Consider the following 13,856-nt stretch of genomic DNA (forward strand, 5'->3'; position numbering starts at 1 on the left):
TAGTATTTGTTATTACGTATAAGGTTATGTACAGACAGTTGGAACCTATATCATGAAAATAAAGCTACTTGGGATTTAGTATCTACAGAAATGCAAATTAAATCTTCTCATTTCTCCTTCTAATAATGTAGAAAAATTTAAAACAATATTTTGGTATCAAACCTTCTACAAAAATGAACTCTCCTGCAGTTTTAATTGAAAAAAGAGTGGGAACCCATAAAAAATTATGTGAGAATTTTTCTTCATAAGATGTAAAAGGTTACTTTTTTCTTGTCATTTCGGGTTTTCCTTGGGCAAGTCAGTTCTAGATTTAAAGATGAGAATTGCATAAGAATGATAAATAAATAAATTACATTTTTTATAACTTTTTTATATATTTGTATTTATAGTTATGTAGCCATGTTGCTACTTCACGATTCAACTGTTGGTTCATTTACCTCAATGGATCTATGACTCTGGTTTATATCTGTTTTGCTAGACTCATGTCTTGTTGCCGACAGGTATCGGAATTCCTTTCGAAATCCGTCATGAAAATAGCAATATAGTATAGGAGTGGTCACCCCCTCTAAAAATTTAATGTATTTTGTAAAAAAAGAAATATAACTTGCAAGTGTTGATTTATAATAGTCGTCTGTGAACAACGATGTTGTTTGTTCCAGGATGTAATAAGTTGTAGATGGTGCCCATGCAATACCATACGTCATGACAATATAAAGTGTGAAACGCGTTAGTCTTTTATTCAACAGGGTGCTCTGTCTTTCTTTATTTCTATGTTTAGTTTTTGTTGACATTTTATTACGAAGATGTTCTGTGTGTTTTACTTTGAACAAAATAATGACATAGATCAAAACCACCAGCATGTAAGGAATGGCACAATTTGTGAACAACATAAACAGGGTCCAAGTTTTACGTGGATTGTAGGAACAATCCGAATTGTTGGTGGAAAACGGAATCATGCAAATGCTTATTATGTACAACCACGACAATGTGATAACGGTTATAGCTCGTTTTGTTGTAACCTTCACCTTGTATGACATCATCAAAATGGTAGCAAGTAGACGATCAATACTTATCAATAATACATTGAGACACGCACCATAAAATGTAATCATGTATGTCAGGCGAAATAAATCACAGAAAGCTTTTTTATCATAACTTTTTTTTAATGCATAAAAAGGCATGACGCATGCGCCTTGAATGAGATGCAGTGTCAGCAAACTAAGTATGAGTATGGAGGAAGGTTTTCGAGCCAGTTTTTTTGATTGAAGAATAATGTAAACACAAAATGAGTTTAACAGCACCACAAACACACTTGTTGTTGATAGTATTACTATGGCAACGGTGTTGTCCATGTTTGTCCTAAAACAGGAGAGTAAAGCATGTATACTAATATAAAACTTGTCAAAAAACATGTATCTTGTTATTTTAAAGAAGAAAAATTTTACAAGGAGGAACTTGCAGAAGCGTAATGCCCTGGAATTTATTTTTGTGCTTTTGGACCCTAATTGTAAAATGAAGTGGATTGGTCACAAATTTATCCACAATTTTTTTAACAATTTAAGAGTCACAAATTTATTTAAAATTCTTGAAGATGATAAAATGGTGAAGTGTAAAAAATGTATTTGATCTTAGATATTACGTTTGCTGTGACCTACTTCAAGTTGTGGAAATAACCACTTTTTATTTATCATTTTCCTCACATTAAGAAGCATTTTTATTTCAAGCATTAGTCTTCTTCATATAGTCTTCCAAATATAACATTTAGCCTTACAAATTCTTTTTTTCTGTATTACAAACACAAAAGTAAGTTTCTTTTTAAAGGTCTCCAAATAATGTCCACACAGTTCCATTAAATCCATATTATAATACCCGTATACCTCTGTCCGTCCGTCCGTCTGTTCGTGTGTCTGTCACGCAAAATGGTAGCTTAGCTGCACAGGTAGCGAGACACACGCAATGCGGTATAAAAACGACGGGCGAACCCGTGGATTTTTCCACGGGCTAACGACTAGTCCTTTCAAATTACACACAGTTTCATAAAATCGTTTCAAATTACTCACAGTTTTGTCTAAACTAAAGGTTATAATAAAACTAGTACATAACAAAATTTTTATTCATAATTTTTTGTGAAATTTAAATACCTTTTTTCTTTCTGTTTTCGCTTTCCTACTTGGTTTGTTTTGCTGATTCGAACACTTCTTCCTGATTGCAAATTAGATTTTAATCTTTCACTTATATGTTTCAGCTGTTTACCTTCTTAATATATCATGCAGATTTGAATTGTCAAAAATTCGGTCTTAACGCCTACAAACATCTTTGTACTTCTTCGACCAGCTTTTGATATTTAGATATTATGCTTATATAAAAATATCATTAAATAATAAATGATTTTTTTATCTTATTTTTGATTTATCATTTAACATAAAACTTTATAAATATAGCTTTGTTATATTTCTAAATTTTAATTAAAATAGATTTTTACAAAACTAAATCTTTTTGTTCTTCTTGATAGCACATTTTTACAGAAGCCTTGTTCTTTATGCTTGCCATCATATTTTGAAAAGTTCTGCTTTTGAGGTTGAACCTAAACTATCAAATTTGATATCTTTAAAAGATAATATTCGTTCGTCAGAATTCTACTTTCCATTATAAAAGCTGATATTACTCAAAAGGCAATCAATATAAACAAAAAATAGAAATTTCATTGTTAATTCCAGCCTTTTAAATTATATATGTTCCACTTTTTATGATAAAAATCAAAAGATTTTAACAAAAGTAAAATTTTAAATAAATAATCTTTTGTGTTTTATTTTAATGAAATCTTCGAAGTTCTTGTGACATTGCAACATCTTCTTCAACTTATTTTGATGTACAAATGATGTTTCCTGAAATTATTACAGACGACCAACATAACTTATAATAGGTTGTAAATTTAAATACAATGAAAAGTAGCGCTAATTATTACCTAAATAAAAACGTTATTATGAAAAAATCTAATGATTTGATTGGTACAGGACTTTGTATGGAGGGATTATTAAAATGGTACCATAAAATGTAAACAAGTAAACAGACTTCAACAGCATACACGAAAAGGTCGTTCACATTAACCAGATTTTCTGTGCAATTCACATCATAATTGATTTGAATTTGTTTTGGAATTGTTAAAATATTAATATTTTTTCTTTTTAGTCACTTGAAAAGGTTTCCAAATTCTAGTTTGCATAGGCAAATTTATTTTTCGGGGGAGGTACAGTGAGATGGTGAAGTTGATACTTAGCACAAGCTCGATCTGTGCTTTTGACCTTAGGCCTTGTATTTAACAGCACAAATTTCTAAACTGTTCAAAACTGATTTTCAATCCAAGAGATCTGACACAACAATGCCACAACTATTTTAAAATTGTAGTTTTTCAGACTTTTAGTTATGAAAAGAAAAGAATAGGAATTTATAAAAGGAATACGCTCTTTTTAATGACGTTTCTTCAAAATAGTTTTGGGATTTACAATTCTTTTTACCATTTTGTTCTTTTTATTCTTTGATGTCATTTTACACGTTTGACTGTATGAAAAAAAATTACATATCTCATTTTAACACCAAAAATGCATAAGATATTTTTTTCCACCAGTAAGCTTCAATAAGTGCATAACTAATCTAAAATATTATATAAATATGATATTTACACATCTGTGTGTTGTTATCCCATAAATTTTACAGAGAATGTTTTCGAAAAGCTATATCTGACTTTTCTTATGTGTTGATTATGTAGAGAATTATTAATTAATTCGTTTCATTGATCAGCGTGTAATACATTGTTTGTGTTGACACACCGACAATCTTATTGTAGCCACAGTTATTCTGTGTTTGGAGCACTTACGTTTGAACTCTTTTCGAAATCCTGCATGAAAATAGCAATACAATATTGGAGTGGTCACACCCTCTAAACATTTTATGTACTTCATGAAAAACGATATAAAATTTTCAGCTGTTGAACTGACATAGTCTTTTGGAAACGCGCTTGGTGCTAAATGCAGAAGGACATAGTAAAATATTGATGGTGTCCAAGCGATACCATATGTTAGCCCAACGTACAAAGTAAACTTTGTCAATTTGTTATTCAATGTATTGAATCTGTTACTAATGTTGTTGTGAAGTCGTCCTGGACCAAGTATTTGTAAGGAGCTCTTTATTCTACATACGATACAAATGTATATAAGAACAACAAAAAAATAAGGGAGAGCACAGTTTACAAACAACATGCATAGCACCCATTCTTTCTGTGGATTGTATAAACACTGTTGATTTTGGTTTAGAAACGGTATCAAAGATAATATAATTATGTAGATCATTGAGAAAAGGATGGTGACAGAAACTCGCTTGTTTGTCACTCTGATTCGATATGCTGTCATTAGTTTAGTAGCAAGAAGTCGATCGATACTTATGATGAGCACCAACATACAAGTTCCATAAAACGTTATCATATATGTAAATCGAAAGATGACGCAATAGAGTTTACTTTCGTATTTGCGTTTTAGTGCGTAAAATGGCATGACGAACACACCTTGAAGTAAATGCATTGAAAGCAAGCCACTTGTTATTATACTGATGGTTTTTGTACGAAGGTATTTTGAACAACCTATGACAAGTAGACACAAAGCATTGAGTGGTACAACAATGATTGATGTAATGGACAAAATGATGACAGCAGTTGATTCTTCCATGTTAGCCTAAAGAAATGAGATGAAACATCAGTTGGAGATGTTAGTTTGTTGTAACTTACAAAAAAAATTAATAGCTCATGAAAAATGAGGATTTATTTCTATTCTAAACTAATCTTGTTATTTAGTTTTCTATGTAACATTAATATAAAACTAGAAACAACACTAAAAAACACACAACTAGATGCATTTTTACCATTATTTTACTTAAAAGTTGTTGCACATTCGATTAATGAAAGTGACATTCTCAAAAAGAATATAAGCCATTACAACTTCTATTAAGAACCTGATGATTATGGTGTGATAAGATTTTAGTTTCAACTTATATTTTCGTACTATTCACAGCTACATGCAAAGCATTGAATTATTCAGCTCTTGAAGTCCTTTTGAAGCCACTATTACGTGGAGAGTTCCGTGCATATTAACTATTCCGTCTGTAATATTAACTTCCTGGTAATTTTCTTCACATGCTAAGTGACAACAAAACTATTAATTGGTGTGAGGTCTTTTCAAATACAAATAATGAGAAATGAACTTAAATAACAACAAAATAATAAAAACAAATATGTAAAAGGTCACGTACTTAAATGAGTCAAAACTCATTAAGTTATAAGGTAAAGATCTAAAATTTAGGTTGGAGGTCTGGATCCTAAATTATGCTGGCGTAAGATTCTACAAAGATGTGTCACCCTCAAGTTGCAAGTGCTTTATTTTCGTCTGAAAACATTTCGTTAGTTTCTTTTTTTTTTTATTTCCTCTAACCTAGCTATTCTTAGTTTTTATTTAATAAATAAAACTTCTCTCAAATTTGTTACCTACCTAAGTAGTTTGATAAATCTCGTAACGAACGCCCTCTTTAAAACAGTGTACTACTCCAACACTCTTCTGTCTAACAGACGCCCCAAAAAACGCACCGACTTATGTTCTATCAACTTCGCTTGAGCAACTGTTTTTCGCGTGCGCGAAATCTGCGAAACCACAGAACTAATTTTATTTTTTAATTTTTTTTTAAAAAAATGATATGAACAAAGAAGACCAGTTTTATATTAACTGTCTATAATTCTGTTTGAAATTTTATTGACATAAATATTGTTGCTTAGAGATGAAAAGCCAACTTTTTTTGTTGTGTATCTTTTAACACTTGCATGTTAAAAAAAAGAAAATGTAATACCTAAATAATGCTTTCTCTCGCAGCTGGGAGCTTGTGTCAGAAATCATCCATTCTTAAAGGTGTTAAAAGTTGTTTTTAAAAGCTATATGCTCTGCGAAAACTCAACTGAAAACTGATATTGTCGAGGGAAAATCTGTTTTAGCATTGTTTTTTTTTTGACACATTAAAATATGATTCCAATGCCTCATAACTCCTCAAATCTTCTCAATTTCAAAAGGTCTTCTCAATTCTCCTCAAATGTCCTCAAATTTAGGTTTTCTTCTCAAATCACCTCAAAAAAATTTCACATTTGGTTATTTTTCATATATGCTATATTTTAATTATTTTTTTTGATTTTTTGTTGTTGTTGTTGTTGTTGTTGTTTTGTGTGTATTTGAAGCAAAGTTTCTTAGTTATCTTTCGTATATATAATATTGATATAATATTGAGATGCCAGTCTGTGCGTTCCTTCATTTTTACAAGTGCAACTTTTTCTTCTCAAATCTCTTCAATTTTGTTAACAAAAGCTCCTCAAAAATCACAAAACCTTCTCAATTTTTTTTTAAAAAAAAGCAGTGGGAACCCTGTAATCAAACACTGAAAATAATAGTCCTAGTTACTGTTAACTTCGAAATCTTTTGTTTAGATTAGAACATAGACACAATGAATAATTCCTTTCTTGACTTTTCTCCTATTCCACAATATATCATAAAGAAACCACGATATGGTGTGTTGACAGATGCACAGGTACTTGATTTTCCACGTGTAATTTTACTGATTTGTTGCGATTATTTGCTATAAGTATGTATCTGTGCTGTCTGTCTGCCTGTTTGTCTACCTCTTTGTCTGTCTGTCTGTCTGTCTGTCTGTCTGTCTGTCTGTCTGTCTGTCTGTCTGTCTGTCTGTCTGTCTGTCTGTCTGTCTGTCTGTCTGTCTGTCTGTCTGTCTGTCTGTCTGTCTGTCTGTCTGTCTGTCTGTCTGTCTGTCTGTCTGTCTGTCTGTCTGTCTGTCTGTCTGTCTGTCTGTCTGTCTGTCTGTCTGTCTGTCTGTCTGTCTGTCTGTCTGTCTGTCTGTCTGTCTGTCTGTCTGTCTGTCTGTCTGTCTGTCTGTCTGTCTGTCTGTCTGTCTGTCTGTCTGTCTGTCTGTCTGTCTGTCTGCCTGCCTGCCTGCCTGCCTGCCTGCCTGCCTGCCTGCCTGCCTGCCTGCCTGCCTGCCTGCCTGCCTGCCTGCCTGCCTGCCTGCCTGTCTGTACCTTCCTTGTTCATTTTTAGCTTTGGACTATCAGTTTTATATTTCTTGTCACATCTTTGTTAAGGTATGTTACAATTGATAAAACATCTGCATTAATAAAACAGCCCTGCTCAAATATTCGAATTTTGAACTTGTCTATATTTGTGAGTTGGACTTCAGAACCACCAGTTCACTTTTTTTCTCTTTTGTAGTTTGTTTGGTACAGGATCCATAATTTACGTCGCCATCAAAAAGAAAAAAGTTTGTTCTAGCGGAGTAAGTTCCATTTTAATATTTCATATATTGCAGTGTTGAATGTCCTATCTGAGCGGATTAAATTTCCACATCTTATGAGAAGTAGTTGCATAAAAAGGTTACCACATAATTCAATGAAAGAACACTGTTTCCAATTCAAAGTTTTGTCATCTAATACTTTAACACATTCGTCGTTGTCTACTAAATTCATGCAACTACCCTGTTATGTGTACCTGCTTATTTTTCAGGTGCTACCGTTATTTCACTTGTGTCTAGCTGATTTTTTGGGTGGCTTTATCCTCATAATTGGAACTTCTGAACATTTCACTAATTCAGTAAGAAATCGAACATTCTGCTTAGTGCTCACCATGTTAGCCACGGTATGTTGATTTTGGTAATGTTAGATCTATGATAAACCTGGAAATATAATTTCGCATATCTAACGTTAGCAAATGAGATATTTCGAGGAAATATATTTTTTTAGTCGTTTTATATGACGACGTTCGTATTGACAGTCAACTACGCATGGAAAGTGTATCGACAAGTAAAAATTCGAGCAGATCCAATACCGTTGTTGGAAACATCTTCATCTATTGTAAGTAGATCCCAACGCGATACTGCGTGATTACTCTTTTAAAAGTAATAAATGAAGCGACCTACAAAGACTTAAAACTTTTTGTGCGAACAAAGATCGTACCATAAAGGATAAACTTTGTTAGACTAAAAATTAATCTACAGAAAATGCACTTAACTAAACGGCGCAAGCAATAGGTATTATGACACAGCGTTCCATTTCGGAGAATATTGTGTCAAGAAATTAGTTTTTCCAAGATTTTTTGTGTTCATTAAAAAAATTTTTTTAACAACGTGACAATTTTGTGCACAAGCTTAGAAATTTTTGAACCAAGCGCCACAGAAATCACTGTTTTTGTTGTCGTTGTTGTTGTTGTTGATAATAATGTTGTTGTTGTTGTTGTTGTTGTTGTTGTTGTTATAGGCGAATGTATCTCATCCTTGGTATCGTATCTCAACACCAGCTTTGGTGTATTTCTTGTGTTGGTAAGGACTATGTTTTTGTTTTCTACACACGGCAGGACTGTATCTATTTCAGGAACTTTCTTTTTTTTGTTTTTCGTGAACCAAACTTCATGTTTTACATCGAGCTAAATAAACTGAAAAAAAACCAGCCATTGATTTAGTAAAGTTGCAATCTGTTGTAGGTTTGTACCATTTGCATTCTCCATGTTTGTCATGTTTTCTGACAGCGAGTATGATGAGAACAAGGAGTTCATTCTCAATGATGATATCTGTTCATGGTATGTGCAATGTCTTTCTTGTATGTTGGCTCGGAAAATTACTCTGTTTTGGGTGTGCAGATTCTAAAATGATTGAATCAGCTTGCGAGGATGTAATTTTTTTTTACTTATAAATAAAATAAACTTATTTGTCCCACTGATGATCCAAGCATTTTCTAATGCTTGCATGCATTAAAGAGGGTAGACTATCAGGCTTTACGCAAATACTTTTGTGTGCAGTTCTTATTCTTATGTAAATTGGCTCTAGCGAATATTATAGGCGTGGTCATTCTAATTTACTTTATCTGAATGAATTTTTATTCGAGTTTCGTACTTAATTTTTAAGCCTTGTCCCATTAAAGATACAAGCGACTAGCTGAATTCCCTTCGACGTTGTGGTGGTTACTCACTTACCTCATTCACACATTTTCTTTTTAATATGCTGCTCTATATAGTAAAATACTCTCTTCCATTCTGTTCTTTTTTCAGACATTTATACCACAAAAAATTTCCTTCTTCTAATATTTTTTGTTGAAGATCTTTTTTTCATATTTAAAGTTGATAAAAATGTTTTTTAATAAATATTTTATCTTCCAAACAAATGAACCTTTTATTAATGAAAGTTTTCCAGATACTTGCAATATTAAAAATACAGATAAAGAGTGTTTTATCTTTTGTAACAGCCGCAAACCACACACGTTGGTGTCTGCATAGTATCGTACAAACGTTAGTTTTAAAGTTTGAAATACTCTGTAGCATTTGAAAGAAAGAGAAACTCTAATCATTCAAAGTTTCCTTGTTGATTTTCTGATATATTGTTGTTTTTAGTTGTTTTCCACTGTTCGTTTACGAAAGCTCGAGTTGTCAGGTAGGTTTGTTGTCTTTTTGCGTTTGTTTGTTTGTTTGTTTGTTTATTTAATTGTTTTTTGTATGTTTGTGTGTGTGTTTTGTTACTTGTTTGTTTTATTATATAGAGATCCGAAAATTTTGACCATCATTTCAATTGGTATTCCCATTACAAATTCGTGTTTCTTTTTCTTCTTCTTATATCGTCAATACTTATCACAGTATGTATGATTTTTTTATTTTTTGCTGTATGCGATATAATAAAACTGTTATCTGTCATCTTATTTTATTGTTCACAATATGCTTTGTACGTCTACTTAAAACTTAAAAGTTTTATAACAATAAATATATATAAATGAATATCATCAAAATAAATACCTTAGAAGAATTAGTTTTTGGCAAGAATTTTCGCGATGTTTCGTTTAGGTTCGTGAAAATTTCTTTTCGCGTAATATACTAAAGTCGATTAAATTCGCAAAAATTATTTTTCGCGAAAAAAAAATGAAATTGATGATTCGCGAAAATGTAATTATGATTGAAGAGTGTATTCTCTTTAATTATCATCAATTATAATCACACTGTATTATTAGTTATTTTTCTTTCTTTAATTTTCGCAAAAAAATTCTACTTCACGAAAATAAAAAAATAAAGAAAAAAAAATTGTGGAAATTACTTCCCTGAAGGTATGGTGGTACGCTTAAAGTAATATTTGCCCCTCCTTATCAAATTATTTAAATTTGTTTCAGATTTTATACGGTTTAATCTTTGCGATGTTCAAAGGTCTGTTATTAACTGGAGGTTGGTGTATATTTTGTTGTTATTGTTTTTGTTGTTGTTGTTTTTATTGTTGTTGTTGTTGTTATTGTGAATCGGTTGGTTTGTTGTGTTTTTCCCATACAAATTCTGTATTAAAAATCAAGTAAGACCAACTCCTTAATTAAAATTTTTGCTTGCTATATCATGACTCAGTTAAATTGAATGTAACAAAAAAGTAAGCAATAAGATATGTTTGCAAATACTAGAAAGTACTAATCTGACGTTGCAGTTGATGATTTTTTATTTCGTGGATTTTTAGGATTTACAAGCTCCTACAGATGTCATTTATTTTTAGGTGTTATTGGTCCATCACAATATAAACTTTTGTATAGCGCACGAAGAAGAGCTGGTCTCTTCGCTGCTGTGTTTCATTTTTCATGGCTCTCAAGTATGTCTACTACCACTTCACTGCTGTTTTCACTGTCCAGAAATATGCTATTGTCAGGGAGTTTTTAGGTGTGCCTATACATGATGGTTCAGAACGCTAATGTTGTTTACTTCAGAAAAAACTTCTTGTAATCTAAAACAAGACGTATGATATACGCAAACAACCTCGCGAATAAAATGTACAAAAAGCTGTCTATCAAATTGGGATCTTTGTTACGAAGTTAGACACGACATATTTTACTATTCAGATACGCAATAATATTTGTTACACACTTATTTTTCAAAATTGATTTGTGAGACCTTCCTGAACGGAAAATTCCTCGAACTTTTAATTTTCGATGGGTTCGTCTTGGGTGAACCGACTGACAGGAAGAAGAAAGACCACAAACCCACAAATCCCAAAATTTGCAAAATTCATTAATTCAGTTAATTCTGCCTACATTCACTTTTAAAAAGTTTGGTGGAAACACCTTTATTTACTAGTTAATTAAACAAGTGTTTTGAACACTTGTCTTATCTTTTTAAAAAAGAAAAAAGAAAAAAAAAGTAAAAATAGTTACCAAGATGAGATTCGAACACACGACTCCCGTGTCGGTGCTCAGAGAGGCAAAAATTTCCATTCTTGTAGGACACATTTGCGTTTTAATACAAGCTCACGAGCTTGTAAAAAGGTCATAAAATGCCTAAAAAAGATATCTACTTTACGATATTTTTAATGTAATTGTTTTCATCTAGTCATGTAAATACATAACGTAGCCTACTTATGTAAATTTACATCTGGTTACACATTATTTTACTGTTAAATGCTGCGTCTAAGACAATATCCTCCCTACCCATAATTTTATGATATTGCAGGTTGTTGTCTAAAATTACGTAAAATATTTTGGAATTTCGTCGAATGTCTTTAACAAAATCGTATGACAGCGGAAAATTTCACACAGAAAAAAATCGAAAAGCACATAATATGGATTAGGGTTAAAATCAAGGAACCTGGAGAGAGAGAAAATACGTTATTTTAAGATACTCTGATCTTTACTTTTGACCTCGGGCTGTGTATTTGATAGTGCAAATATAACACCGGTCATTGTCTGTTAAGTGCAATGTTGTCAGTTCCAACTTCACTTTCAGTGTAATACTACTTTTTATAAACAGCGCTGATACTTGGCTCAATCTCCTTTAAAGCAAAGTTCAGCATGACGGAATACTATCCGCTCTTTGTAATACAGGTGAGTGCAACCACATATGTTTTGTGCAACCTTTAAATATTTGCAAGGGTAAACATTCTGTCTTTGAGTGAGTCCTGTTTTCTGTGACATTGATAGTGGTGTTACATAGTGCTTTTAAAACGAAAGTCAAGGTATATAAGAGGAAAGTTGTGCAAACGCTTGATGTTCTTGTAGTAAAAGTGTCACAAAAAGTTTTAGAAATTAAATCTTTTGTATACCTAATACGTCGAGCCCCATCCTATTTACGAAACACTTCTGTGGAAGTGACATTTCTCACAGCGAAACTTTTTCTTTTTTTTCGCTCACTTTTGCGAATTTTTTTTTTTTTTTTTTTAGGCTTGCACGTCGCCTTTGCAAGGTTTCCTAAACTCGATGATATACGGATGGCAACGAAAAACATTTCGAGTTGCGTTGAACGAAGAAACTCCTTTACTCGATCCGGCGAGTGTTGCACCGGACTTCACCAGTGACGCCAATGTGAATTAATTAAACATGTTTACCTTTTTACTGCGTAGTCACTCATACTACGAATAAAATTATTAAAAGGGGAGAAATCATTTGCGAAAGAAAAGATTGCGGAATTGAAATTTGCGAATAAGACCTGCAGAATTGTTGAAAAGTTCTCGGGTACAAGGTGAATTCGCAAACATTAATTTCGGATTCTTTTCATTCCACTTTAGGCAATATACATTCTGGTGTGAAGATAAATAATTATGAATTTTCAAAAAACAGACCTTCCGAGTGTATTCTCTCCGAGGGAGGGTCTTGTAATAGAGGTATCAGGCTTTTATTAGGAGAGCTAACCGGGCAGGGGCGAGTGTTGGGGTAATGTTCAATTTATTGATTATTTATTTTGAATATTTGTGGGTCCTGTGTTTTGAATGTATACATTAGGTAAACACTTAGGTAAACATGTTAGGGATAACATGGAATGGGTTGACCCATAGCTGTGGATCTTGTGATTACAAAGCGAACTCCATAACCACAAGGCCACGCGCCATTAAGTCGTTACAAAGTAATTAATTGTTGTAACGCTTTTGTTAGTATTACATATTCTTAACATTTGTATCATTTTTCGATTGGATATCCTAAACTGAAATGTAAAAGCAAATATTGCATGTATTTTTTAATTGTAAAATGTAAAAATTGGCAGAAATTTGTTTTTCTTTCAAAGTTTGATGATTCCTAAAAATCAATTAAACTCTTCAAATGCAAGGTAAAAATAACTGTTGAATTGAAAAATATCTGTTCTCAATAAACCTTAAGCATTAAACATAGAGGTTTACAGACTCCGTACTAAATTATCAGTTTTCTGCCTTCAGTTTCTATCTTTTTCACAATTCATCTTTATATCATTGGCATGCACCTGAAAAGTTAATAACAAAATGCCTTTCACTGGCCTAATACTACTGATAGAATATATCTAAAATCTCCTTTATTGCCCTAAAAATTGCTTGCCTAAAATCGCTTAAATAACCTAAATTTGTGCCCAAAATATTGATCCCTCCTAGATTTATTTTTTGTGACATCATTTTTTTAGATATGTTTATCTTGCACAAGTACTGAACATATTGTCATAGGTACTGCAAAGCTTCTCTGGTATTCAAAAAAAGAGAGGAACACTGACAAAAGATGCATTGCTTGCAGTAAACTCTCCATTTTAAAGTCCTCAAAAGAACTGAGAATGAAAATATAACTCCAAATGTTTATTATTATTCTTTCTTTTTCTGATATAATTTATTAACACAAAATCCATGCTTCTCCACTTCACAAGAACGTGACAAAAGAGACTCAATTCCAACTTTGAAATGAATGTTATTAAAACAACAAATCTCCTCACACGACTTACGGAACTTCACAAATATGGAAAAAAAATGCAACTTAGTTCCCAACTTTCTAACAACACTGACATTACATGCAATAACTGGCCAGCCAG

General features: G+C 32.2%; 2 protein-coding genes across 6 annotated transcripts in view; one reads left to right on the top strand and one right to left on the bottom strand.

The window, feature by feature from the left end:
• LOC130626167 (transmembrane protein 116-like) overlaps positions 1-13,755 on the top strand; it is a 29,534-nt gene extending 15,779 nt beyond the window's left edge. For 2 of the 3 annotated variants that reach the window (XM_057441269.1, XM_057441270.1), the window contains exons 3-15: positions 6,512-6,612; positions 7,137-7,180; positions 7,308-7,371; positions 7,599-7,730; positions 7,835-7,945; positions 8,348-8,409; positions 8,571-8,666; positions 9,474-9,513; positions 9,620-9,712; positions 10,238-10,289; positions 10,603-10,695; positions 11,847-11,920; positions 12,257-13,755. In XM_057441269.1, coding sequence (XP_057297252.1) covers positions 6,529-6,612; positions 7,137-7,180; positions 7,308-7,371; positions 7,599-7,730; positions 7,835-7,945; positions 8,348-8,409; positions 8,571-8,666; positions 9,474-9,513; positions 9,620-9,712; positions 10,238-10,289; positions 10,603-10,695; positions 11,847-11,920; positions 12,257-12,406 — 1,095 coding nt within the window. In that variant the 5' untranslated portion in view covers positions 6,512-6,528 and the 3' untranslated portion in view covers positions 12,407-13,755. Of the gene's footprint in view, positions 1-4,630; positions 4,758-6,511; positions 6,613-7,136; positions 7,181-7,307; positions 7,372-7,598; positions 7,731-7,834; positions 7,946-8,347; positions 8,410-8,570; positions 8,667-9,473; positions 9,514-9,619; positions 9,713-10,237; positions 10,290-10,602; positions 10,696-11,846; positions 11,921-12,256 lie in introns of those variants that run through there. The other variant, XM_057441271.1, reaches the window with a different exon arrangement.
• Positions 411-9,253, bottom strand: LOC130626168 (trace amine-associated receptor 7f-like). Of its 3 annotated transcripts, none has more exons than XM_057441272.1 (2): positions 9,060-9,240; positions 411-1,359 (listed from the first exon to the last, which is right to left on the bottom strand). In XM_057441272.1, exons 1-2 carry the CDS (start codon positions 9,062-9,064, stop codon positions 411-413), a joined length of 954 nt encoding a protein of 317 aa, XP_057297255.1. In that variant the 5' UTR covers positions 9,065-9,240. The 3 variants fall into 3 exon arrangements, with proteins under 3 accessions (XP_057297255.1, XP_057297257.1, XP_057297256.1); XM_057441274.1 differs by lacking the exon at positions 411-1,359 and adding an exon at positions 3,061-4,724 and having other exon boundaries at positions 9,060-9,253; XM_057441273.1 differs by lacking the exons at positions 411-1,359; positions 9,060-9,240 and adding exons at positions 3,061-4,724; positions 5,535-5,829.
• Positions 13,756-13,856: the final 101 nt, after the last annotated feature.

The sequence above is a fragment of the Hydractinia symbiolongicarpus genome, chromosome 14, assembly GCF_029227915.1.
Source record: "Hydractinia symbiolongicarpus strain clone_291-10 chromosome 14, HSymV2.1, whole genome shotgun sequence".
Lineage (NCBI taxonomy): Eukaryota > Metazoa > Cnidaria > Hydrozoa > Anthoathecata > Hydractiniidae > Hydractinia > Hydractinia symbiolongicarpus.